The sequence below is a fragment of the Pipistrellus kuhlii genome, unplaced genomic scaffold (genome assembly GCF_014108245.1).
Source record: "Pipistrellus kuhlii isolate mPipKuh1 unplaced genomic scaffold, mPipKuh1.p scaffold_m20_p_3, whole genome shotgun sequence".
NCBI lineage: Eukaryota > Metazoa > Chordata > Mammalia > Chiroptera > Vespertilionidae > Pipistrellus > Pipistrellus kuhlii.
In genome coordinates, this window is record NW_023425529.1 from 48,258,740 (window position 1) to 48,282,523 (window position 23,784).

At 48.8% G+C, this 23,784-nt stretch overlaps 2 protein-coding genes and 3 non-coding genes across 5 annotated transcripts in view; all 5 read right to left on the minus strand.

Moving 5' to 3' along the window:
• The window catches only part of BAZ2A (bromodomain adjacent to zinc finger domain 2A), a 34,693-nt gene extending 18,845 nt beyond the window's left edge, over positions 1-15,848 (minus strand). The window contains exons 1-2 of the mRNA XM_036457349.2: positions 15,651-15,848; positions 10,934-11,018 (exon numbers count right to left, since the gene is read on the minus strand). The gene's annotated coding sequence lies outside the window, so the exon portion shown is untranslated. The remainder of the gene's footprint in view (positions 1-10,933; positions 11,019-15,650) is intronic.
• Positions 15,849-17,546: 1,698 nt separating this feature from the next.
• Positions 17,547-23,756, minus strand: ATP5F1B (ATP synthase F1 subunit beta). The gene is made up of 10 exons (XM_036457351.1): positions 23,532-23,756; positions 22,881-23,063; positions 22,478-22,652; positions 21,661-21,782; positions 21,212-21,396; positions 20,440-20,598; positions 20,188-20,310; positions 19,006-19,218; positions 18,368-18,569; positions 17,547-17,798 (listed from the first exon to the last, which is right to left on the minus strand). The coding sequence occupies exons 1-10, from the start codon at positions 23,707-23,709 to the stop codon at positions 17,701-17,703; spliced, it is 1,638 nt and encodes a 545-aa protein (XP_036313244.1). The 5' UTR covers positions 23,710-23,756; the 3' UTR covers positions 17,547-17,700.
• LOC118730942 lies at positions 19,462-19,568 on the minus strand. The gene has a single exon (XR_004991669.1). It is a non-coding gene; the product is annotated as a U6 spliceosomal RNA (small nuclear RNA).
• LOC118731043 lies at positions 21,504-21,575 on the minus strand. Its single transcript, XR_004991745.1, has one exon. It is a non-coding gene; the product is annotated as a small nucleolar RNA SNORD59 (small nucleolar RNA).
• LOC118731042 lies at positions 22,745-22,819 on the minus strand. The gene has a single exon (XR_004991744.1). It is a non-coding gene; the product is annotated as a small nucleolar RNA SNORD59 (small nucleolar RNA).
• Positions 23,757-23,784: the final 28 nt, after the last annotated feature.

Here is a 23,784-nt window from a genome sequence, read left to right on the forward strand (position 1 = left end):
TCATTCTCTCCTGAATGAGATATGCTACTTAGTGAAGCCCTTGATCAGAATAAATCTTTCTTTGATAGAGTAAAGAGAAGAGAAAGATAGGAAGCAGAAGCCAGAATTATTGGTAGTCTGACAAGACAGATACTTATGATGTACTAGTAGTGCATTCTAATTTGATATGTGAGACATGATCTGTTTTGATACTGAAAAAGTAATTCCTTGGATTATTATGTGTGTTTTTTAAGTGGCAGAATAATTCAGGTAGAAAAATTTATCAGACTCCTAAGATGAGGCAATAAGATGATCTAGGTGATGTTTTAAATAACCTCTTTTTATAATGAACCAGAAGTGGAAGGGGGCAGAAAGGAGTGGATTAATGGGGGGGGGGGGAACCCCACCATCTGTAATACTTTCAACAATAAAGACAAATAAAAAGGAAAAACACAGAAGCAAAACTTAAAAAAAAAAAAAAAAAAAAGAATAAATTGGCTAAGAGTATATATGACTACTGCCCAAGGTTTGCAAGAGTTATGTTCCTGAATATGCTAGATGATGCAAATTAGACACCATTAAGTAATATGTGAATTTAACATAATTCAGTAGCATGAAATATTAACCCTGGATGATATGCTATAAGGTTTTCCAGGCTCAATACTATAATTAGCTCTACTTTCATCAATTTTAACTACAATTTTTTAAAATACTGATTTTAGAGAGAGAAGAATGGAGGAGAAAGAGAAACATTGATGAGAAACATCGGCCAGCTGCCTCCTGCATGCCCCTACTAGGGATCAAGCCTGAAACCTGGATACTAGGGATCAAACCCTGATTTCCTAGTTTATGGATGACATTCAACCATTGAACCACACTGGCTGGGCCTAATTGAAATTTCAAAAAATAAAAGCAATTTATATTTTGTGGATTTAAGAGGGAAAGGTTTTTAGGATTGACTTATTTCCCCATCTTCACTCTAAAATAAACAACAGCAGCCGGGACCGGTTTGGCTCAATAGATAGAGCGTCGGCTTGAGGACTGAAGAGCCCCGGGTTCGATTCCGGTCAAGGGCATGTACCTTGGTTGCGGGCACATCCCCAGTAGGGGGTGTGCAAGAGGCAGCTGATCGATGACTCTCTCATTGATGTTTCTAACTCTCTATCTCTCTCCCTTCCTCTCTGTACAAAAATCAATAACATATATTAAAAAATAATAATAATAAAATAAAAAAATAAACAACAGCAAAGCCCTATCTGGTTTGGCTTAGTGGATAGAGTTGGCCTGTAGACTGAGGGGTCTCCAGTTCAAATACTGGCTAGGTTACAGGCCCAAGTTGCAGGCTCAATCCCGAGTAGAGGTTGTGCAGGAGGCAGATGATCAATGATTCTATCTCATCATTGATGTTTACCTCTCCCTTCCTCTCTGAAATCAATTATACGTGTGTGTGTGTGTGTGTGTGTGTGTGTGTGTGTGTGTGTGTCATGGCCTTAGCTGTTTTGGCTTAGTGGGTAGTGTGGGCCTGAGAACTGTAGTGTCTCAGGTTCATTTCCAGTCAAGGACACATGTCCAGATTGCTGGCTTGATCGCTGGTAGGGAATGTGCAGGAGATGGCCAATCAATGATTCTCTCTTCCTCTCCCTTCCTCACTGAAATCAATATAAATATATTGGAAGGAAGAAGGAAGGAAGGGAGAGAGGGAGGGAGAAAGGGAGGGAGGGAGGAGAAAGGGAGGAGGGGGGAGGGGGGAAAGAAGAAGGGGGAAGAGGGAGAGAAAGTGGGAAGGGAAGGGGAAAGGGAAGGGGAAAGAAAGGAAGAAAAGGAACTGGGTCTCTATAGAGAAAGGCCTTAGGATCCCCCAGGATTTCCCTATAGTTAAAGGCCACTCCTCAGTAGTAAGGGATTTGAAAAAGAAACATCAAAAGATTAATGATCCCTTTGAAATGAAAGACAGCAAGAAGGCCTAAACCGGTTTGGCTCAGTGATAGAGCGTTGGTCTGCGGACTGAAGGGTCCCGGGTTCGATTCCGGTCAGGGGCATGTACGTTGATTCCGGTCAGGGGCATGTACGTTGGTTGCGGGCACAACCCCAGTAGGGGGTGTGCAGGAGGCAGCTGGTCGATGTTTCTCTCTCATCGACGTTTCTAGCTCTCTGTCTCTCTCCTTTCCTCTCTATAAATATCAATAAAATATATTTTTTTTAAAAAGGAGAAAAAAAAAGAAAGACAGCAAGAAGGAAAGTTCACTCCCTAATTCTCTAGGCCACAAAGTTTACATCACAAACTAAAGAGGACATTCATTTCAGAAGTCTTAGAAATGCTATGTCTGAAGAGCCAATCTCATCTGACCCCCTCATTCCCCTCCCCCAGTTTTATGCACAACCACACACACCCTGGTGTGTTTCTGTGACACACACATCTTCTTTCCTATGTGCTCTGGACTATACTCTCCCACTCAATGATGGGCCACATTTCATTTTTCCATTTTCTGTTTGAATCCATTAAGAAAACTAGTGAGTGGCCTTCTCCTCTCTTCTACTCTGGGAGAGCACAGCATTTCCTGTCTCATAAATTATATACTAATAAGAATACATGGACGGCTCACAGATCAGATAAGTAAATGAAATGGGAAGTTATCTAGTGTCTAAAGTCTGTTTCCCCACTTGCCTCTACTGAAGGGTCATCAGGAACACATTCACTTCATTTACAAGAGGCCTCCTAGAAACAAAATATCATTCGTGCTGTGCAGTGAGATTCACACAACACAGTGGGCTCTAGGTTCAAATCCCAGCTCTACTACTACTAACTGTGTGACCTTGGACAAATCACGTAACGTTACTAAGCATCAATTTCATCATAAGAAAGAACTTTAGTACTCATCTCCAGAGCCTGTAAAGATTGAGACAATCTATATAAAGGACCTAGCACACTTTCACCCAGGAAGTACTCAATAAATGTTAGCTATTATTATTAGTCAAAAAGAGTAAAAAGATAATCATGGCCCTAGCTGGCTTGGCTCAGTGGATAGAGCAGTGGCCTACAGACTGAAGGGTCCCAGGTTCGATTCCACTCAAGAGCACATGCCTGGGTTGCGTGCTCCATCCCTAGTCGGGTATGTGCAAGAGGCAGCTGACTGATGATTTCCTCTCATCATTGGTGTTTCCTCCCTCTCACTTCCTCTCTGATATCAATAAAAATATATACAAAAAATATATATAATCATGGCTAAAAGTCAAAATATAATTTATATATGTAAAAAGCCAGCAACCGGAACACCATAACAACCAGAACGACCAATTGCTATGACACCCACTGCGGCCAAAGAACCAGCCCAATCTGAGGGTTGGGGCCAGCAGGCCAACCTCCTGCAGCCCACCCTCCACCTGCCTGGCCCCACCCCAGATTGGCCCCCTACCCCGATCAGAGGCAGGACCAACTTACCAATTGCCTGCGGCCCCTCCCCCCAGCCAGCCCTGCCCTGATCAGCTGATCAGGGCAGGCCAGCCAGCCACAGGCCTGGCTCATATCCCCCCAATTGGGGCTGGAGCAGCTGGATCCCACCCAAGCATGAATTCATGCACTGAGCCTCTAGTATAAATATAGTTTAAACATTATCCAGCCAAACTTCCCTATAGGCAAGTTGACCTAGCACACTGTCACCCAATGACACCTGATTTCAGATGTCACTTAAATATGGGATCACAGTATGGGAATGCAAAGAAAATGTGGACAGCTCCTTTCAGCAATAAACTCTGGCATATTTCATTTTAACCTTCTTACCCAAGATGCTTGTTACAATAAAACCAGAAAATAAATTATGCCTTCCTATTTAGAACTAGTAAGGGCATCATCAGTAAAGCAAAGGAGAATGTCTCCTTTGAACTAATAGGATTTTAGCCAAATGAAAAAAAGAAATTAGTGCCCCGTACCCAGAATAGCAGACAGCTCTCATGACCAGGAAGTACAATCAGGCCAGTATCTAGCCCAGTCCCAGGAGTATGTAAACGGATCTCTTAGAAACCTCTAGACTTCATTTATATTAGTTAAGGAATGGTACCCCTTAAGCTTGAAGAAGTCCTTGACACATGGCCAAATAGGCTGCTTTTTTTCTCAGTTGCAACTGACAAATTACTACTCTGTGGACCTGTGACATGGTCTAAAAAGAAAAAAAAAAGCTGACAATGCACAAAGTGTTGAAATAAATATTACAGATTTCAACACTGTTGCAGGTGCCCTGACCAATCCTAACACTCAGATCTCTGAGGCTACCCACAGAAAGGCAAGACACATTACCACCACCCATCTAGACACTATGGCAATCCCTAAGCTCTTTGGTTTGTTCTTCCCATACAGTATATCAAAATTCACACATAGGTTTCCAATTCTTTTTCTTTTTCTTTTTTAGCGGTGGAGATTTCAAATATTTATCTTCACTAAACAGCAAAAGCAAATTTTGCTGTTTAGTAAGTAACTCACACCAGTATGTTTTAGCTTTGTAACTGTGAATGTTATGAAGATCATTTCTCAACTAGAGGCCTGGTGCATGACAATTGAGGACTGGAAGGAGAGTCGCTCAGCCTGTCCTGTGCCCTCTCGCTGCCTGGGACCCTTCGAGGAATGTCTGCCGGCTGGGGAGCGGGCCTAAGCCAGCAGGCGGCCAACCCCTGAGCGGTCCTTAGCATTGCTGCGGAGACGGGAGAGGCTCCTGCCATCACCACTGTGCTCACCGGCCCTGAGCCTGGCTTCTGTCTGAGTGGCACTCCCTCAGGTCCTGCATTGCATGTCTGCTCCCTGATGGTCAGTGTGCACCACAGCGACCAGTTGTTCTGCCAATCAGTCGATTTGCATATTAGCCTTTTATTATATAGGAGGAAGATTCTACATTTCTCTGGATTCATCCATCATACTCTGATACAGTAGTTAGCAACCAGGGATGACTCTGCCCTGAGGGGACATTTAGTAATAAAAAAAAATATATGTTACTGGCATCTAGTAAGTAGAAACCAGGAGTGCTTCTAATAATCCTGCCAACACACAAGACAGTCCAAACAAAGAATCATCTGGCCAAAGGTAACGATAGAGCCAATGTTGAAAAATCCTGCTCTAACATAAAAGCTGTCCTATTTCCCACTCCTGGGAAAGTTTCAAATTTTTTATTATTCTTAGTTCCTGATGTTGCAAATAAGGATGCTTTTACTTTTATATCTAAAGACCCTTCCCTAACCTTAGCTGGTTTTGCTCAGTGGATAGAGCGTTGGCCTGCAGACTGAATGGTCCCAGGTTCAATTCTGGTCAAGGGCACCTGCCTGGGTTTGGGTCTCAATCCCTAATAGGGGGAGTGCAAGAGGCAGCCAATCAAGGATTCTCTCTCATCATTGACATTTTTCTCTCTCTCCCTCTCCCTTCCTTTCTCTGAATATCAATAATATATAGATATATTTAAAAATAAAACAAAACTCTTATCTAGCTGAGTTAATACTGAGTTAATGGAGTTCCAAGTGCCAAGCCACAAAACTGACATGCCTTCCTCCCCATTCAATAAAGCCCATTCTGACAGCTCAGGTAAAAAATAGTCCCTTTGCCCTAATCCAGTGGTCAGCAAACTCATTAGTCAACAGAGCCAAATATCAACAGTACAACGATTGAAATTTCTTTTGACGGCCAAATTTTTTAAACTTAAACTTTTTCTAACACCACTTCTTCAAAATAGACTCACCCAGGCCGTGGTATTTTGTGGAAGAGCCACACTCAAGTTGCCAAAGAGCCGAATGTGGCTCACCAGCCGCAGATTGCCAACCAAAGCCCTAACCAGTTTGGCTCAGTGGATAGAGCATTTGCCTGCAGATTCAGGGTCCCAGGTTTGATTCCAGACAAGGGCATGTACCTTGGTTGCAGGCACATCCCCAATAGGAGGTGTGCAGGAGAAAGCTGATCTCTCACCGATGTTTCTAACTATCTATCCCTCTTCCTTCCTCTCTGTAAAAATTCAGTGGTTTGTTTTGTTTTTTTAAACAGTCCCTTCAAACTCTGACTCAGACTATAGCATGTACTGTATGAAACTCATTCCCTCAAAAAATATCCTTTCCTTAACCCTCTTTCCAATTCAGGCTAGCAAGGCAAGAGGAAGATGATGAAAGAGGATTATACCAGGGCGGGCTACTCCCAGACAACTGCCATGTCCAGGCTGCTCAGGAGAACACAAAGATATATGTTCTCTATCCTGATTTCTTCTATACGATGAAGTTTCTACAAAACCCGTCAGATACTTAATCCTACCACTGTGTCTCCAGCACCTAATTTAGTGCTAAGTACATAAAAGAACTAAAGGAAATACATATCTGTCAAACCCACAGATTGAACAAATAAATAGTCAACTTATTCATCCAATTAAGGTTGTGATTTTTGCTCCTACTATTCTCATAGAACCAATAAATTCAGCTTCATTCTTCATCAAGATAATAATTTCTAGAGGAGGAAAGGCCCCAAATCCTGACATTTTAGACAGCTGTTCCGTGTAGAAAATAAGGCAAGAAAACAGAAATATTGAGTGTGTGAAAGGCAATAAATTTAAGCTCTAAATTAGTAAAATATTCTACTTGATTTAACTTAGTACTCAAGGCACAGATAAGTTTTTAATTATTTGTTGACTGGATAAAGGAACCATTTAATAATCTAGGCTAGGTGTCTGTCACAGCTCTGTCACTGTCAAAGGACTAGAAATGCCTCTGAAACTGCAGGGCACTATCACACTCCCCAGGTTGTAACAAAATTATTTCTCTATTTCAGCTGATTGATTTTAGGAAATTCAGCTCAAACTCCGAAGAACTCCACCTTTCCCACAAGCCGATCTTCCCCCCTCCTACCCTCTCACTCCAAAACCTGAGCTGAGCATGCAGGTTAGAGAGTCCATTTGGAAGAGCCCAATCCACCTGTTTCTTAAAAACCCTCCATTTTTGCTAAGGTTTTATTATCCTTTTAGTCTGTAAAATGCCCTCTTATTTTTTATAACTAGGAACACAAAAGACTCAGTAACACAATAACACAATTCTACTTTTATTGCCAGTGGCTCAATCCAAGGACAAACTCCAAAGTGCTTTAAAGCTTTTTGTTTTGCAAAATTTTATAAATTTCAAAATTATGCAGACTAACAAGCTGGTGAAAAATGGAGCCCCTGACCCATGTGTAACAATGTGGATAAAGTATTACTTTTGAGCTATGAGGTATATGAGGACATCCATATCCCAAGAAACAAATCAGGAAGATTATTTACCCCAGGAAATATGTCAAGAGTTTTACACTTCACTCGCTATGTCCTAGGACATAAAAACTTTGAATACTGAACACATCTCACACAAGGTCAAACATCACATCAGTTATTGGACTAACTTCCACACTATTTTAACAGTAAAAGAATATAGCAGACCGCTTCAGAGGTGAAGAGATGAAAAGGTCAACAGCAGCAAGACAGAGTAATCCTAACAAGCTTTCTTCTCTCTTGGCAACACCTGGTTCCAGAACCACAAGACTGCAAGATGAACCTCACAGGGCATTCTAGATTTCTGACGGGCTCTGAGGTCAGCTCGCATAGTTCTATCTATACCTCAATTTTTTTCCTTTAGAGAGAGAAAAGGGGAGGAGGGAGAGGGGGAGAGAATGTCAATATTAAGAAATATATATTCCTTGTTTTATTTTACTGATTTTTTTACAGAGAGGAAGGAAGAGGGATAGAGAGTTAGAAATATGGATGAGAGAGAAACATTGACCAGCTGCCTCCTGCACACTCCCCACTGGAGATGTGCCCACAACCAAGGCACATGCCCTTGACAGGAATCGAACCTGGGACCTTTCAGTCCGTAGGCTGACGCTCCATCCACTGAGCCAAACCGGTTTTGGCAAGAAATATATTTCTGATAGTAAAATGCATCCATTTTGCAAGAGGGTCATGAAAGGTTTGTTTCATTCAGCTTTCTGATCAATAATATATCAAATGAACTCAGTATCTACTTTCTCAAAATCAACTTCTATTTCTTTTTGAGTCCAAAGAAAGAAGTAGTCTTTCTCCCTCACTCTTTTAACCCCCTGACAGGGAAAATCAATGTACTATTCTGTCAGGTCCCAATTTAAATAAACAAAGGCTGAAGAAAGGGGAACTTAAAGTCAGTGTCAAATCAACCCTATCAGAAAGCAACTCAAACCAACCAGTAAGCAGAGAGGCAAGAAAAAGGACAATGATATGGGACTTGTTTTTATTGTTTCAACCCCAACAGCCCCAGTGGAAAAGCATGATGCTTTTAAAAGTGACGCTGCTGCTATCACATAATCATATGCCTATCTGTTCATATCCTGGACCTTTATTTTAGGAATCTACAATTCAGGTGGGAAGTTTGTGACTGGAAAATGATGAAAAGTTTATTAAATGCCAAGCTTAAGCAGTTTTCAGTGTAGTTCAAAAGATCCCAATCAACACCTCATCTCTCAAAATATAAAATCCTGTGACCAACTCATCTCTAATCAAACCCAGTGTCTAACAAAGTGCCTGTGAGCCTAGTACACACAGTCCATCACTATATGCAACATAGTAGAAACCTCCTGGAGTTATCCAGTGGGAAAAAGAAAAAATCTGGACACATGACTTTGCACAAAAAAAGAGGAAAAAATTATCACTATCCAAGGGTGATAACAGGGAAGATGTCTTTTATGAACTGAAGACTAAGTCATATGACAGCTAATCAGTTGATTCTGCAAAAGGTAAACTCTCCAACACCCTTTCTACTACCAGGCTTCCCACAGAGAATATCCTTGGGCTGGAATCACTGGTGAGGAATAAGCCCACCATCCTCACTCTGCAAATCAGTCTCTATCCCAACACATAAATCCCACTCACAGCTAGGTCTTCCTCATTCCCTCCTCTTTTCCTACCTCTCAGAATCTACCCTTCACCTCAGAAGCTCACTTACTCAGGTGCTCTGCAACACATAAATTATCATATTGATATATTAAGCAGAATTCCAAAAAGCCACTCCTCTCATGCCACGAAATACCCCAGGTGCTCCTGGCAGTTCTGTGCTGAGGGAATTTGCATCACTCGTGCTGAAAGTGTAGCCCTGCTGGTGGATGACTGCGTTAGCTCCTCTGTGACCTCCAGCTCAAGGAGAAAATAAATCAAAACAGGGAGGCAGCAACGCTCTGGAGGGGGTATTGGGATCAGTGGATCAACTGCAGTGACTACTTCCCAGTTGACAAATTAAGTTAAAAAGGAAAAAAAAAGTCGAACGAAAGGACTCTCACACCACATGGTTGGCAGGATCCAAGCTTGCCCAGAAGGCCTCAGAAAATGAAACCAAATCTGATTAAAATGGACATTTCAAAACAAGAGACGCAGCAGCAAACGCACAGCTGCCATTTCCCGGCCACATCCTGCGGGAGGCTTGGGGGAGGGGCGGTTTGTGTACAGATGGAGGTGGAAGGCCCCCCCCATCGCCCCCCTCCCCCCTACAAGGATGCAAATCCCTCACTCCAATAAAGCCTACAAAGGATGACTGCTATGGGCACTGCCTTCCCTGGAAACTGGGAGCGTCGGCGAAGAAAGGGGTGATGCGGGATTATCTTTTCCTGCCACGGAAACGGGGATCCCCGGAGCCAGGGATCCCCCTTGGGAGAGGAATCCCTCTATTCTTCCCCCCCGGTCCCCAAGCAGAGCTCAAACCCGGACGCTTCAGCGCCAGCCCTTTCCAGCCGGGTCCTGGAGCGGGGGGTTCTCCCGGGACTCGAGGCCCCCAGGCAGACAAGCATAGCCCCGCTCCGGAGGCCCTCTCCGCGGGCCACGCACTCACCCCGCCGCCGAGGGAGTCACCCCGGGACCCCAGGAAGCCCAGTCCGCCTCCGCTCCCCGCTGCCAGCCGGCCCACCCCGCACACGGCGGCTCGTCCGCCTGGGAACCCCCTGGCCCTCCCTCCGCGCCCGGACACACTCCCGCCCCCGCCGCGGAGGGGGAGCCCCTCCCGGGGATTCCACCCCGAGTTCCCCACCGCAAGTCATTCCCACCAGCCCGGCGGCGTCCGGCCTCCCGACGACCGACACCCCCGCGGCCGCCGCCGGGAGCCGCCGCCAGGTCCCCCCCCCCACGCCCCATCCCGGGGCCGAGCAGACCCGCCGGCCCTCCGCCTCCCGGCCTCCGGGGCAGGGCGACCCCCGCCCGGGCCGGTCCCGCTGGAAGAGCCGGCGTCACTCGCCCCAGGCGAGGCTCGGGCAGCCCCGCGGGCTCGGCGGGCAGAGCGGAGCCGCGGGGGGAAGCCGGACTCCCTCCCCCAGGCCCCCGGCCCCAGACCCCACAGACCTGAAGTGGCGGCGTCTAGCCGGGCTCCGGGCCTGTCTCTCCCCGGGGGACGGGCGGTTCACATGGCCGCGCTCCGGGCGCCAGGCGGGGAGGGGGCTCCGGGGGAGGGGGGCCTGGGGTCCAGGAGGGGGGGAGGGGGACGCGGCTCAACCGCGGGGCCCCGGCGGAGCCAACATGGCCGGCGGGGGAGGAGTGAGCCGAAGCCGGAGGGGGCGGGGAAGCTGCGGGAGACGGAGGGCCGTCCTCCGCGCCGCCGGGTCCTAGCGCCGGGCGCCGTCTTCCGGGTCCGGATCTGGGTCCTAGCGCCGGCGCCCCGCCACAGCCTACGGGCAGCTCCCTAGTCTACACCGGCTCCTGGTGGCTGGCAGCCCCGCTTCGCTCCAAACAAGCTGAAAGGCGTGCCATGGTCCCAAGGTTAGCCCAAAAGACCACATTTCTCGGGCCCAGGCACGCGCCACTTCCCTATGGGGGTGGGGCTGAGATCATTTCGCAGGCAGTCATTTCCCAGGCCGGGGAGTGGAGAAGTGGAAGTGCAGAAGCGGAAAGGTTAGTCAGCAAAGTCCAGTCCTGGTAAAGGGGTGGAGAAAGGCAAGAGCCTGCTGCGCCTGCTGCCCACTCACCTCTGTCCTGCGGGGGCAGCCCGGTCCTGCCTGGATCATCACTTTCCCAGCGACATCTGCAGGGCCCTGCGGGTCGGGAAGATTCCTGTGCGTAGGAAAAGGAAGGTCGGCTGTGGAGCCAGACAGGCCAGACCTCCCTAAGATTAGCCTACACCTGGTCAGAGTAGGAGGGGGTGGCCAGGAAAAGTGACAAGCAATTAAGATGTCCCAAATGTCCACCTATTCTGTAACTCCAGTGCTTTTTTTTTTTTTTTTTTTGATAAGGCTATAAAACTGTGTGAAACCTAATGAGGACAGAAAAGTCTAGCAGAGGATGAGAGTATGGGCTATCATCTAAAATGTCTCGTGTAGGGGGCCCCAGGATGGGGAAGAGTGTCCTATATGATGTTAGAATTTAAAGAGTTTCCAGTTCAGCCTTCTCTGGTTTGGCAGATAAATAAATTAAGCCTAGAGAGGATAATCAACTTGTTCAAGGTCAAAGAGATAAAAATGTGACTAGACACCAGCTTTCCTTTTCTTGCAACTCAACTTGCTTTGCAGGCTTCACTTCAATGCAATTCAGTTCTACAAGCAATTGCCTAAGTTGTGCAAAACTGAGGCTGAATATTCTAGAAAAGGAACGGATATTGTGATGATGAAACACTGGCAGGTTGGGGGGCGAGGGGTCAACAAATACCTTTTCCTCTGGGGTCTAAGAAGGAGCTCTGAACACTGGGTGGATGGGGCATGGCCAAATACATCAGTCTAGATTGGATTGGATTTCCTTACCCACAGAGGAGGGGGCTCCCCCAGACGCCCCTCCCCACTACAAACGGCTCAGAGAGGCTAAGAAGGAAGGAGCTTCAGCAAGGCCTCAGGATGTGGGGGCCAGAAAGAGAGAAGGCTGAGAGGACTAGGAGGTTCCTCTCCTCCTGAGACAGCAGATTACCAGGGGGAAGCAGGAGACAGGAGGAAACAGAAACCCCTCTCCCTCCCTAACCACAGACGTACAGGTCACCTTGGAGAAAAAATAAAGACCCTCCAACAGCCTGCTGACCTCAAGCCCCTGAGTACATAGGGGCTGCACTCAGGGGAGAAGGGTCCTTCCTCTGAAGCAAGGACCCAGAAAACTTGAATGCTCCCCTTCCCCCTAACCCCCAAAATAAAAATAAGTAATGGCAGGTGAAGAAGAGAGCTCAGGACATGGGGACTGGCTTCTTAAAGGGCCAGGGAGAGAGACCTGTATTCTTTCTTTCTTTTCCTCTTCCCTTACCCAGGGTGGATGAGGGAGACTCTGCCTATCTCCCGCCCCAATCGTAGGGCAGGCCGGTCGGGAGACAGGCGGCGGGGGCGGAGCCTGAGCCAGTCAGACGGACTGGCCACGCCCTCCCTCCCCGCCGCGCACCCACACACACCCACCCGCTGGCTGCGCTCCGCACCGGAAGAGCCGGTTACTCCTGTGCCCCACTTGACTGCTCCCACCCCTTCCGAGCCCAGGGCCTAGTCTCCAAGACAACCCCCGGCACTATCCCGGCCAGGAGCGACAGGGAAGAGGGCTGTCGGGTAGGAGAGGGCCTCCTGAGATTAGAACCGAAAGTGGGGCAAGATGCATTCTTCCCATCTAGTGCAGAAAGATTGCAATCACCTTCCTTCCTGGATAAGACCCCTCCTCACGGCACCCAGTCAGAGACCTTCCCTGCTCTTGGAGAAAGGGTGAGGGTAAGACATCAGTATGCCCAAAACCTGGGTGTTTACTTCTTTGCCGGAAGACAGCCCAGGCAGCAGCTGGGCTTCTCCCCACATCCAGACGACAGAGGGCAGACTGACCCCATCTGTCCCCAAACATTCCTCAGTCCCCTCAGAAGTGGCCAATCACCCACCCCATTTCCCTCTAGGAAGCTACTTAAGAAGGGGAGGGGGTAAGTGGCCATTTTTCTCAGCCACTTGTGAGAAGAGCACCTAGGGATTACTAGGAACCTCTCTCAAACCAGGCCAGTAGGCGGGTAATTAAATGGGGAGGGAGAAATAAGCACCTGCTCCCCTTTTCTCACCCTCCCGGCGTTCCTGCGGCAGCACCCCGATACTGGGGTCAATTGCCACCGTGTCTGGCTCCACTCTGGAGTCAGGTGGCTGGGGCAGGAAGGAAGAAGAGAGAGAGAGAGAGAAGGGGAACTCGTTTGCATCCCGCCACCTTTCTCCCTCTCGGCCTCCACTTACTCCTGGAACTCAATCCCAAACACGACTGCGGACCACCCTTGCTCACCCCCAGCTGACTCCCAGCCCCTGGGGCAAGACTCAGAATGAGTCTGAAGCAAACCCAGAGATCTTGTCCGCTCGTTTCTGGAGGGGGTGGTGGTGGTGGTGAAAGCATGGAAAGGGACAGAGTTGGGTGGGGGAGCAGCTGGGTTTGGAGGTACGGAGAGTTCCCCAATGGAGGTAGGTCATTAGGAAAGCTCTCCCTTGTCCTCGCCGGCTGAATGGCTCACGATATTGGTAAGGGTCTAAGAGGGAGATGGCCCTCAACTCTGCAACCATTGTAACTTGGTCCCCTTCCTCTGCAAGTCCCTGCCAAGCAGCCTCCTCCCCCTCTATGTTTCGTGTAGGCTAGGTTCTCCTGTAACACAGCAAAAGGACTACAACCCTTTCTCTCCTGGTTGGTATATGTCCCCCAAAGACTCCCGCACGATCCCGTTTCAAACACAGCCACGAGCTTCTCCCTGATGTTCTCAAGAGAGGAGGGAGAAAGCCCTAATTTCCTTAGGAGTGGGGACTCTCTTTGCATCTGAATAGAGAAGCCTGGGCTTCCCTCGCCTTTCCCACCACCCCAAAACCCTTAGAGATTTAGTCCCAGCCCCTCCCTCGCCCCCACGGCCCTCCTTCACTCCCTAAACCTTCCCACCCTCCCCCAGCCCCCGCCAATTCCCAGACTCTGGGATAGGAGTGTCCCTAGGCTGGACTGGCCCGAGAAGCGGGCCTTTCCGAACCTGGGCTGCTTGGCGGGGGCCGAGGTCGGACCCCCGAATCCCAGGAGTGACAACTACAGAAAAGCTTTAGACGTGACTTCATTGAGCTTGAAGGACCGAGCGGAGCAGGGCCAGAAAGTGGCTGTCGTCTCCGCTAACCCCCCCACACCCCTTGCTCCCGAGGCGAGGAGCCGGGGTGGCGGTGGTTCCCCTCCCGTTGGGGGTTAGGGTGGCGTGGGAAAGCGCTGCCTCCAGAGGAGAGGCGGCGAAGCCCGGGCCGCGGGAGGTTCTCCTGGCGCGGGAGGCGCGGGGGAGGGAGGGGGGAGCTGGTGCGGCACAGGGGGTGCCCGGCGAGGGTGCCCGGGGAGGGTGCCCCGGGGAGGCCGCGGGACCCCGGCCGGCCGCAGAGCACGGGGAGCGCTGGGCGAGCAGACAGCGCGGGGAGGGAAGGGCCGCTCCGGAGGGGGAGGGTCAGGTCCCGGGCCCCGGACGCCGGGGATCCCGGGGTGAGGGGCCGCAGGGGAGGCCCGGCCGGGGACTCCGGGCCGGACGTGGGCGCCGGGCCTCACCTGGAGCAGGGCCGGCGGCGGCGCAGGTGGCCGGGCGGCGGCGCCTCCTCCCCCAGCCCGGGCCGGCGGCGGCGCGGGGGGGCGGGGATCGCGCTTAAAGGGGCCGGAGCCACCCGGGAAGGACGAGCCCTTGGGCAGGGCGTCCGCGAGGAACCCGCCGGGGGAGGGGAGGGGAGGGGGAGGGGGAGGGGGGAGGGAGGGGGAGGGGGGACGGGCGGCGTCTCCCAGGGGCCAGAACCAGGAAGGATCCCGGAGGGCGAAGGAGAGCGGATCCCAGGAAGAAGAAACTTCTGCGGTGACGTGGGGAATGGCGGTGGGTCCCGGCAGGAGGACCGGGGAGGGCGCCGCCCGCGCTCCCGGGGCCCCGGCGAAGATCTTTTCACAAAGCCGGGCGGGGAGGGCGGGGGAGTCACGACTCCGGGGAGGACTGCGAGACGCCGGAGGGGAGCTCGGGGCCGATCCTGCCGCGGGTGGCGCGCCGAGGCCCTCCTCCGGGAGCGGGCCCCATCTCTACGGCTGTGGACGGGGCACCCGAGCCGGCCTCTTGGGCTCTCGGTGCTGGAGCCCGGGGAGCCGCCAGTCGCAGCCTCGTGAGGCTAAGGTGGGACCGTGAGAACCGGCTTCATTCGGGTTCAGTTTCCCCCCCCAACCACCGCACCACCCTTGCAGCAACCTCTGGGGCAACAGGAAACAGCTGCTCAGTGCAGCCCCCACCTGGTGGATGGGTCCGGGTGGGGGAGGAGAGAAAACAGAAACTTAAAAGGCCTGGGAGAAAATTGGGGGGGGGGGGGAAGACACCTAAAAAAAAAAAAAAAAAAAAACGCTACCCAAAGTGGGCTTTCCTTTTGCGGGGGAGGCCAGCAGCGAGGCCTGTGAAACAGTACTTGAATCTCCACGGCTTAAGTGGGAAGGAGCGAGGCGGAGGGGGGGGGGGAGGCGGGCGTGGGGGTGGGCTGAGGTAGGGAAAGCCGCGCGACCTTAGGTACAGAGGGTCTCAGGCTCTTCCTTGAACCCGGAGCTCGCCAATGCTCCTGAGCCTTTTTGGTGGGCAGCCTCCCCGGCTGAGCTCTGTGCCCCCTCAGTCCCCTTTCTCCTCCTTCACCCCCTCAAAGAGCAAAGGTTAGGCCCCACCCCTGCTGAGTCAGCCAGGGAGGGAGGGAGGCCGGCATCCTCAGGCCTTCCCGGGGGGCTGGTCCTCAAACTCACCCATGTCAGGCCGGCCGGCAGGCAGGGCGCCGGGCCGGGACCCCCGGGCTCCTCGCCGTCCTTGGCTCCCCCTTCACGTGAAGGCTGGCGATCCTCCCTCCCAAACTGAGCTGGCAACTGGCACGAATCGGAAAGCCAGTGTATGCTTCCTGCAAACCACAGCCTGAACTGCTGCTGTCGGGTGATGTCCCTGTGTGACAGACCAGGGTGGAGAGGGAGGAGGGAAGGGCGGGGCTTTCTCTGGGTGGAGAGGGAGGAGGCGCGGCGAGGACAGGGCAGAACCAGGAGAAACATGGAGGGAGGTTAGCTCTGTGTTGACTCTCCAGGGCCCTGGGAGGAAAGGAGAGTGGGAAAGGGAGGCGGAAACAGTGGCATCCAGTAAGAGGGAGAAGGTTCTCGATGAGCGCTGAGAAATGTGGACGCCCGAGGGGCGGGGGAGGAGGGATACAAATGACCTTTAGAATCACTCAGTTCCTAGGTCCGCATCTGGGGAACGTGGGAAAGCAAAGCAGAAAGGGCTGGCCTACCCATACCCTTGAACCTCTGAACCAGCTTCTTACCCACTCCAGAGTAAGGTCCTAGTGCCCCCACCTCCATAACTCAGCATTTCCCCCAAATCCAGGTTTTTCTGGAAATAAACTACTGGGCACAGGTGGCTCAGGGGCTCCACCTTCCGTCCAAAACGTGACACAGAAGAGAGCGGTGCCAAGGACGTCATGAGACAGATGGGAGTAAACTTAAGAGGACCCTACCCCACCCCTGGGGCCCCTCCCAAAGCCCCTCCCCGATCTTCAGCCCCCAAGGGCCTCGGAATTGGGATGTTTGTCCCCGCCCCTCTGGCCAACTTGAAAGCCTCAGGGGTGGAGCTATAGACGTAGACTCCTCCTCGGGACTGAAGCTCTGGTTTGTAAACAGTCATTAGCTAAGAACCACAGCTCTGCAAATGGCCTTTCAGTATTTCAAAATGGTGAGATCAGTCCTTGCAGTCTCCAGTCCTGCCACCAGAGGGAAGTAGATGGGTCCTGGCCAGGAAACCAGGGGCACCAAATCCGACCTTGCACTAAATAGGCACCTGTTTCAAACTGAAATGCCTGTACTTTTGAGTACTCCAACTCTGAACCTTTTAGTGGAAAATTAATTCCATTACAGTTCAGAAGCCCCAAGCTTAGGAACCCTAAAAACTATGCTGTAACAAACATCCCCCAACTTGAGTAAGGGATCTTTGCAGAGCTGATAGGCCTCAAGGCATTTTATACCCTGCATAGCCTCAATCACATACAAGTCAAACTTGCCCAAAATATAAATCAGGAAGCAGAACACTTGCTGGGGGTAAAAATGAAGGCCTAGGTATAGATAGTAAAAACCCTTTTAAGTCAATTTTTATACAGATCCGTATTAACCCTTCGGAACATGCACCACCACTTCCTAAAAATTAAAGTCATCCATTGACTAACCCTGGCCTTTCTTTACAACAGCAGTTGTTTCTAAACCCAACCCCCTTTCCCAACGTGCACATCTAACAAGACCCACAGTTGTTCAATCCAGGACTGGTTTGTGTGTGGGACCCATTTTAAACATATAGCCTACTTTTTGAGGTTTCATGTGGCAACTCTAAAATTACTGTTAAAAACTTCAATGTTGCCCTAACCAGTTTGGCTAAGTGGATAGTGTCGGCCTGCAGACTGAAAGGTCCCAGTTTGATTCTGGTCAAGGGCATGTACCTTGGTTGCAGGCACACGGGTGTGCGGGAGGCAGCTGATCGATGTTTCTAACTAACGCTCTCCCTTTCTAAAAAATCAATACAAAACAAATTTTTAAAAGCTACTCGACTTAAAAAAAAAAAACACACACACACAAACTTCTGTGTTGGCTGTGTTGTTAGGACCAAGAAAAACATTCGGAGAGATGTATATTTTATTGGAAACCTTACTCTTCAGACAGAACACAATGTCTTCAATCAATGCCCTCATGTGGCTTAATAGAGAAAATTGAAATTTGGGGATTAGGGTCAAGGAGATGGACAGCTTGGAGGAAGAGTATTGGGATCCTCTCAAGAATGCTCTTCGGCCAGCTTAGCAGCCTTTGCCACAGCTTCTTCAATGGGTCCCACCATATAGAAGGCCTGTTCTGGGAGATGGTCATATTCACCTGTACGGAAAAACACACAAAACACCCCAACTGGTGAGAAGTGGAAGGATATGAACTTTTTGTAGTGTGAGTGTGTGTATACATCACCACTTGAAGCTACCAGTCAGAATGTGATGAATTCATCTAGAAATCTTTTCTTAGCAAGCTTCCCTCACAAATCCAATTTACAAGAAATATTAAGAACAAATGATCTGGAGCCACATATTCTGGGCTCAATTCTTGCTCAATACATTGGCTGCAATATTGGGACTGGTTATTTTAAACCTTTCTGTGTTATAACTCCCCTAACTTGTAAAACAAGATCCTTCCTATAATTCACTTAGAAGAGTAGCTAACACTGAATGCACTCAGTGTTGGCTGATAAGTAATACATGTCTCACTCTCAGAATATAGTATTTCCAAAGAAAATTAATGGGAAATAGCTTGCTTTCTACTTTTAAAAATTATGTCATTAGGCACAATATATTTATACATTGATAGCTGCTGCAATCGGGATATAACACAGCAAAGCATTCAAGAGATTTCAGTTTCTCTAACACTTATGTTCATGTTTATACTTTAAGTCTCACCTGCCAAAATCTGCTGGAATCCTTTGATGGTCTCCTTTAGGGGTACCAATTTGCCCATGTGACCTGTAAAGACCTCAGCGACCTGGAATGGCTGAGACAAGAAACGCTGTATTTTCCGTGCACGGGACACAGTCAGCTTGTCTTCCTCAGAAAGTTCATCCATGCCCAAAATGGCAATGATATCCTGGAGGGATTTGTAGTCCTATGAGAAAACAAGAGAGCCCAAACTGAGTAGTAGCATTCATTTAATTTGGACAAAAAACAGGGTTAATATTACCTTCCATTCACACTGAGCTTTGTACAAAGCATTTTGGCACTTTATCTCACTTTGTAAGTGAAATGAGTTAGTGGAAGAAAAGTTACATGTCGTAGTGGTCATGAGAGGGCTCTCAGCTAAGATCAGTGTCTTGTTCTTTCTACTCCTAGTGCAATACTGTTAGATAACATTAGATTACAAAGACCCAGTACCTGGAAACCTGCAAGAGACCCCACTACCTGCACTAGAAACTGCCTGTCTCGTTTTTTCTTGCTCTAAAGTCAAGCACACAAGTCACCGGGAAAGATCTGATCCTAACATAGTCCCCTAATTCACTCTGTATGATTTTATGGACACTAATCTCACCTGCAATAATACTCACCTGTAGGATCTTTTGCACCCCACGGGCAACATCGTAATGCTCACTGCCAACAATGTTGGGATCCATGATACGAGAGGTGGAGTCTAGAGGATCCACAGCTGGGTAGATGCCCAGTTCAGCAATAGCACGGGACAACACTGTGGTAGCATCCAAATGGGCAAAGGTAGTGGCAGGGGCAGGATCAGTCAAGTCATCAGCAGGCACATAGATAGCCTAAAGTGAGTCAAAAAGCCATGAGGAACAACAGAAGCCAAAGCTAATTCTACTTAAGCCATCCCCTTTTCTGACCTGTCCTCATTCTTACTCCATCTTAGCATTCAAAAGTCCACCTCAAAACAGCCTTCTTACCACCCTTAATAACTGCTAGTTTACAGATTATCTGGTCCCTCTAAGCCGTAATGAAAGGATTTCTATTGTCATTCCTTTAAAAAAAAATGTTTTTTTGTTGTTGTTTTTTTAAATATGGAACGCTTCACGAATTTGCGTGTCATCCTTGCGCAGGGACCATGCTAATCTTCTCTGTATCGTTCCAATTTTAGTGTATGTGCTGCCGAAGCGAGCACTAAAAAAAATGTTTTTATTGACTTTTAAGAGAGGGGAAGGGAGAGGGACCAAGATATATAGAGAGAAGTATGGAATGGCTGCCTCATGCCAGGCATGTGCCCTGACTAGGAATCAAACCAGCGACCACTTGGTTCATGAGTTGCTGTCCAACTACTGAGCACACCGGCTGGGCCATTCCTTTTGTTTTTCATCCTACATTTTAATTCTGTTATAGTCATAACCACTTTCTGAATTAAAACCAAAAAGCCTTGAACCACAATTCACTAGAAAAATTAATCATGGAAGTTGCCACACAACTTAGACAGTTTTATATAATTTTACTATAAACACCATATATAAATATTTAAAATTTTGTAATACACATTTAATTAATGCAATACACATTTACTGTTCCATTTCCATGTAGTTCCACTCCCCCTCAGGCTGGAAACCACTACTTTGTAATCTAGATTTACTCAACTATTTCAGATGAATGTTTAACCTTTTAGCATAAACATACAAAAATTTACCCTTAATTTCAGAGAGCACAAAAGCCTCGAGATGTAAGTAACTAAGTTTGATGCCTCTCTGTACATGCCTTTATGCAAATTAGACCTTCATTTACTTAATTGTTCTTACCTGTACAGAAGTGATAGATCCCTTCTTGGTAGTGGTGATTCTTTCCTGCATGGTACCCATATCAGTGGCCAGGGTAGGCTGGTAGCCTACAGCAGAAGGGATTCTGCCCAATAAAGCAGACACCTTAAAAAAAAAAAAAAAAAAAAAAAGGACTAAGAATGAAAGGTCTTGGATATCTGTATCTTTAGCCTCATTTGCATCAATCCATAGAAAGGCTAAATGAACTAGGTCTTCTTAAGCTTTCTCTCTTACCTCTGAGCCAGCCTGGGTGAAGCGAAAGATGTTATCGATAAACAGCAGCACATCTTGACCTTCTTGGTCTCTGAAGTATTCGGCCACGGTCAGTCCAGTCAGAGCTACCCGGGCACGAGCACCAGGTGGTTCATTCATTTGACCGTACACCAGTGCTACCTGCAATAATCACACACAATCAGAAAACTTGAATGTGGAGCTCAGGGATCATTTATGCGGGCTCCAAAGGCAGATTTATCCAAATGTAGGAAACTCGACTGCATAGTAATTAGTGGTAGTGGGGATTGTGTTAGCACTCTCCCCTAGCAAAAAGAAAATCCAACAGAGGAGTATGGAAGCCATATATCCAAGATCCCCAAATCAGTTAAACTCCAAAAAACTCTCCTTCTGAGGAGGTGTTAATGTTTTTATTCACAAACTTTGTTTCCCTCTTAGAGTTACAGTTCAAAACTCAAAGGATAATTTTTTGTATCACTGAGGTAAGTCTGAAAATTACTGAGGAAGTAAGTAGGCAGGAAATAAACTCTCCTCAAAATTAGCTTTCAAATGATGGGTCTATCTATTGGAGATAGACCATAAAAAGTCCAGAAATGTAATCAAATGTGTACTAGTGTGTATTACAAATTGGGAAGAAAACACTAACAGGAATTTCCTTTAAAGGTCCTGAGACACAAAATGAAAACAAAAACCATGGCTTCAGTTAGCAATGCAGTTAACTGCTGTAATTTTCTAGCACACCTACTATGTGAACACGAATCAGTTCAGGGCTCACCTTGGAGGTAGCATCTTTTAGGTTGATAACACCAGACTCAATCATTTCATGGTATAAGTCATTGCCCTCTCGGGTTCTCTCACCAACACCAGCAAACACAGAATAACCACCATGGGCTTTGGCAACGTTGTTGATTAACTCCATGATCAGTACAGTCTTGCCAACTCCTGCACCACCGAAGAGCCCTGGAAGAGGTTGAGAAAAAAAGAATAGTTAAGAGGTCTATGTTCCTAAAGAAGCAAATAAAAAAAAGGGGGGGGGAGGGGGGGAAGGGGGTTCTTTCCATCTTTTTCCCTCTCAGAAATGGCATCTGGCTTCAGCAAACTCAGAAGAACGAAAGTCAGAAGCTATTCATCAGTGAGGAATAGATCCTCAGGACCCACTCATAACATGGTGGGACTTTTTTCTTCCCACACTGTTTGGTAAATATGTACCCACCATTAACATACCAATTTTGCCACCCTTGGCATAGGGAGCCAGGAGATCCACAACCTTGATACCAGTAACCAAAATTTCCTGCTCAACACTCATCTCAATGAACTCCGGAGCCTCAGCATGAATAGCAGCAAATCTACAAAGGCAGAAGAGAAGACCAGTGTCTATTCACCTTGTTAAAAGGTTCCTCTCAATTCTCAAGTTAACCCTCATCTCCTCTTACCAATGGGAATTTCATTATCTTGGGAAACAATAATCCCTTTACTTGCCAACTTTAACTGTCATAAAAATTTTCCTTTGCCTGGCCAGCATGGCTCATTGGTTGAACATCAACCTATGAACTAGGAGGTCACAGTTTGATTCCTGTCAGGGCATATGCCTGGGCTGCAGGTTCAATCTGGGTGGGGCATGCAGGAGGCAACCCTTCAATGATTCTCTCTCATCATTAATGTTTTTTCCTCTCTCCCCCTCCTTTCTCTAAAATAAAAAAAAAGGATTTTCCTTTTACTGAGCCCTAACCTAACAGCACTTCTTCACAAACCAATCATGCAAGTTCTAAAAATCCCACAACATAAGCCATCAGCATTAAAACTCATTTAAATAATCAACTTGGGTCCTAAGCAGGGTTTTGTGGGTTTTTTTTACATTCAGAATTTCTGCATCCCTAATTTTCTTCAGAAGAAATTGCATTTTGTAGCTTTAATTGAATATGACATCATTTTAAGTATCCTCCACAGAAAAATTCTGCCATACTAAAAGGCGTCACCTAATGTATAACACTGCAAGAAAAAGCAGTTCCTTTGTGTATAGATGCAGCAAGAGCATACTTACTGTTTGGTTTTGATGGGGCCTCGCTCATCAATAGGTTCGCCAATGACATTCATAATTCTGCCCAAGGTCTCGGGACCAACAGGAATTCTGATTGGCGCACCAGAATCCAGGACTTTCTGGCCTCTGACCAAGCCTTCCGTACCATCCATGGCAATGGTCCTTACAGTGCTCTCACCTGTCAGATAAAGACACTGCATAAAAACCAAGATGGCTTCATGGTATCTAACATAGTGTAGGTGGCATGGGAGACGCAAGTCAGCCAGGGCTCCTTCTCAGAACCTAAAGGTGGCTTCAGCAAACTCAGAAGAACGAAAGTCATTTTGGTAAAATCATCACAGAAGGAAGACAGCCTGGATTGGGGCACGTTTGAGCCAAACTCTACATTCCTGACAATTCTACTTACCCAGATGCTGGGCCACCTCCAAAACCAGCCTGGTGTCCCTGCCTTGCACCTCCAGGGCATTCAGGATGGGAGGAAGTCCCTCGTCGAACTGGACGTCCACCACCGCACCGATGACGGCCACGATGCGCCCAGTGGCGGCGCCAGGCTTTGGCGAAGGGGACGTTTGGGCGGCATAGTCTCTGGCTAACGGACAAAAAGAGTGGAAGGAGCCGGGGTCAGGGCAGCTAAAAGGTCACGGGAAGCCCGGGCCTAACCCACAAGGGCCGCAGAACTCGGCCCAAGTCTGACCTCCTTCCGCTGGCAGGAAGGCGTGTCCGGAGGGAGGGCGGTGCAGGAACCCAAAAAGCGCCTGCACGTTTTCTCTCTTCGTACGCAAAACCCCATTATTCGAGAGGTCCGTGTCCCCGTCCCACGGGAAGGTCATTGCACCCGACCGTCACACTGCACCCCGCTTTTTGCAGAATAGGACGGAATTAGATGGAAAGAAAGCTCCCCGGGATGAATCGTTCTTGTTCTCCATCCGTTTAGAGGGCAGGGAGCGGCCATGGCCTTCTTCTCGCACCGGATACCTTAGGCCCGGGCGACAATGGCCCCCGGCTCAAGGTCATGGGGCTGCAGAAACAAACCCGGCTGCTACAAAAAGGCACTTACCGGGCTGGAGCGCTGCCGGGGCGGCCCGCAGTAAGAGCTGGGCTTGGGGTAACGGCGCTGAAGAGCTGAGTCCCCGCAAGGCCCCGGAGGCCGAGGCCGCGGCCACACGACCCACAAGCCCCAACATGGCGGAGTCCGGGTGGAGACTGAACGCTGCAGCGGCACCGGCCGCCAACATCCCGGCAATGGGGGCGAGGCCTACTCTACAGTAGGCGCCCCCATTGGATGAATGTGCTGCTCATCATCATCAGCG

Bases quoted from the DNA above. Each gene is read 5' to 3' on its own strand.
- ATP5F1B (XM_036457351.1), bottom strand. From the start codon at position 23,709: ATGTTGGCGGCCGGTGCCGCTGCAGCGTTCAGTCTCCACCCGGACTCC. The intron at 19,219-20,187 runs GTAAGAACAATT...GACTCACTTTAG, and splicing joins GATCTATCACTTCTGTACAG to GCTATCTATGTGCCTGCTGA. The intron at 18,570-19,005 runs GTGAGTATTATT...GTTTTCTCATAG, and splicing joins GGGTGCAAAAGATCCTACAG to GACTACAAATCCCTCCAGGA.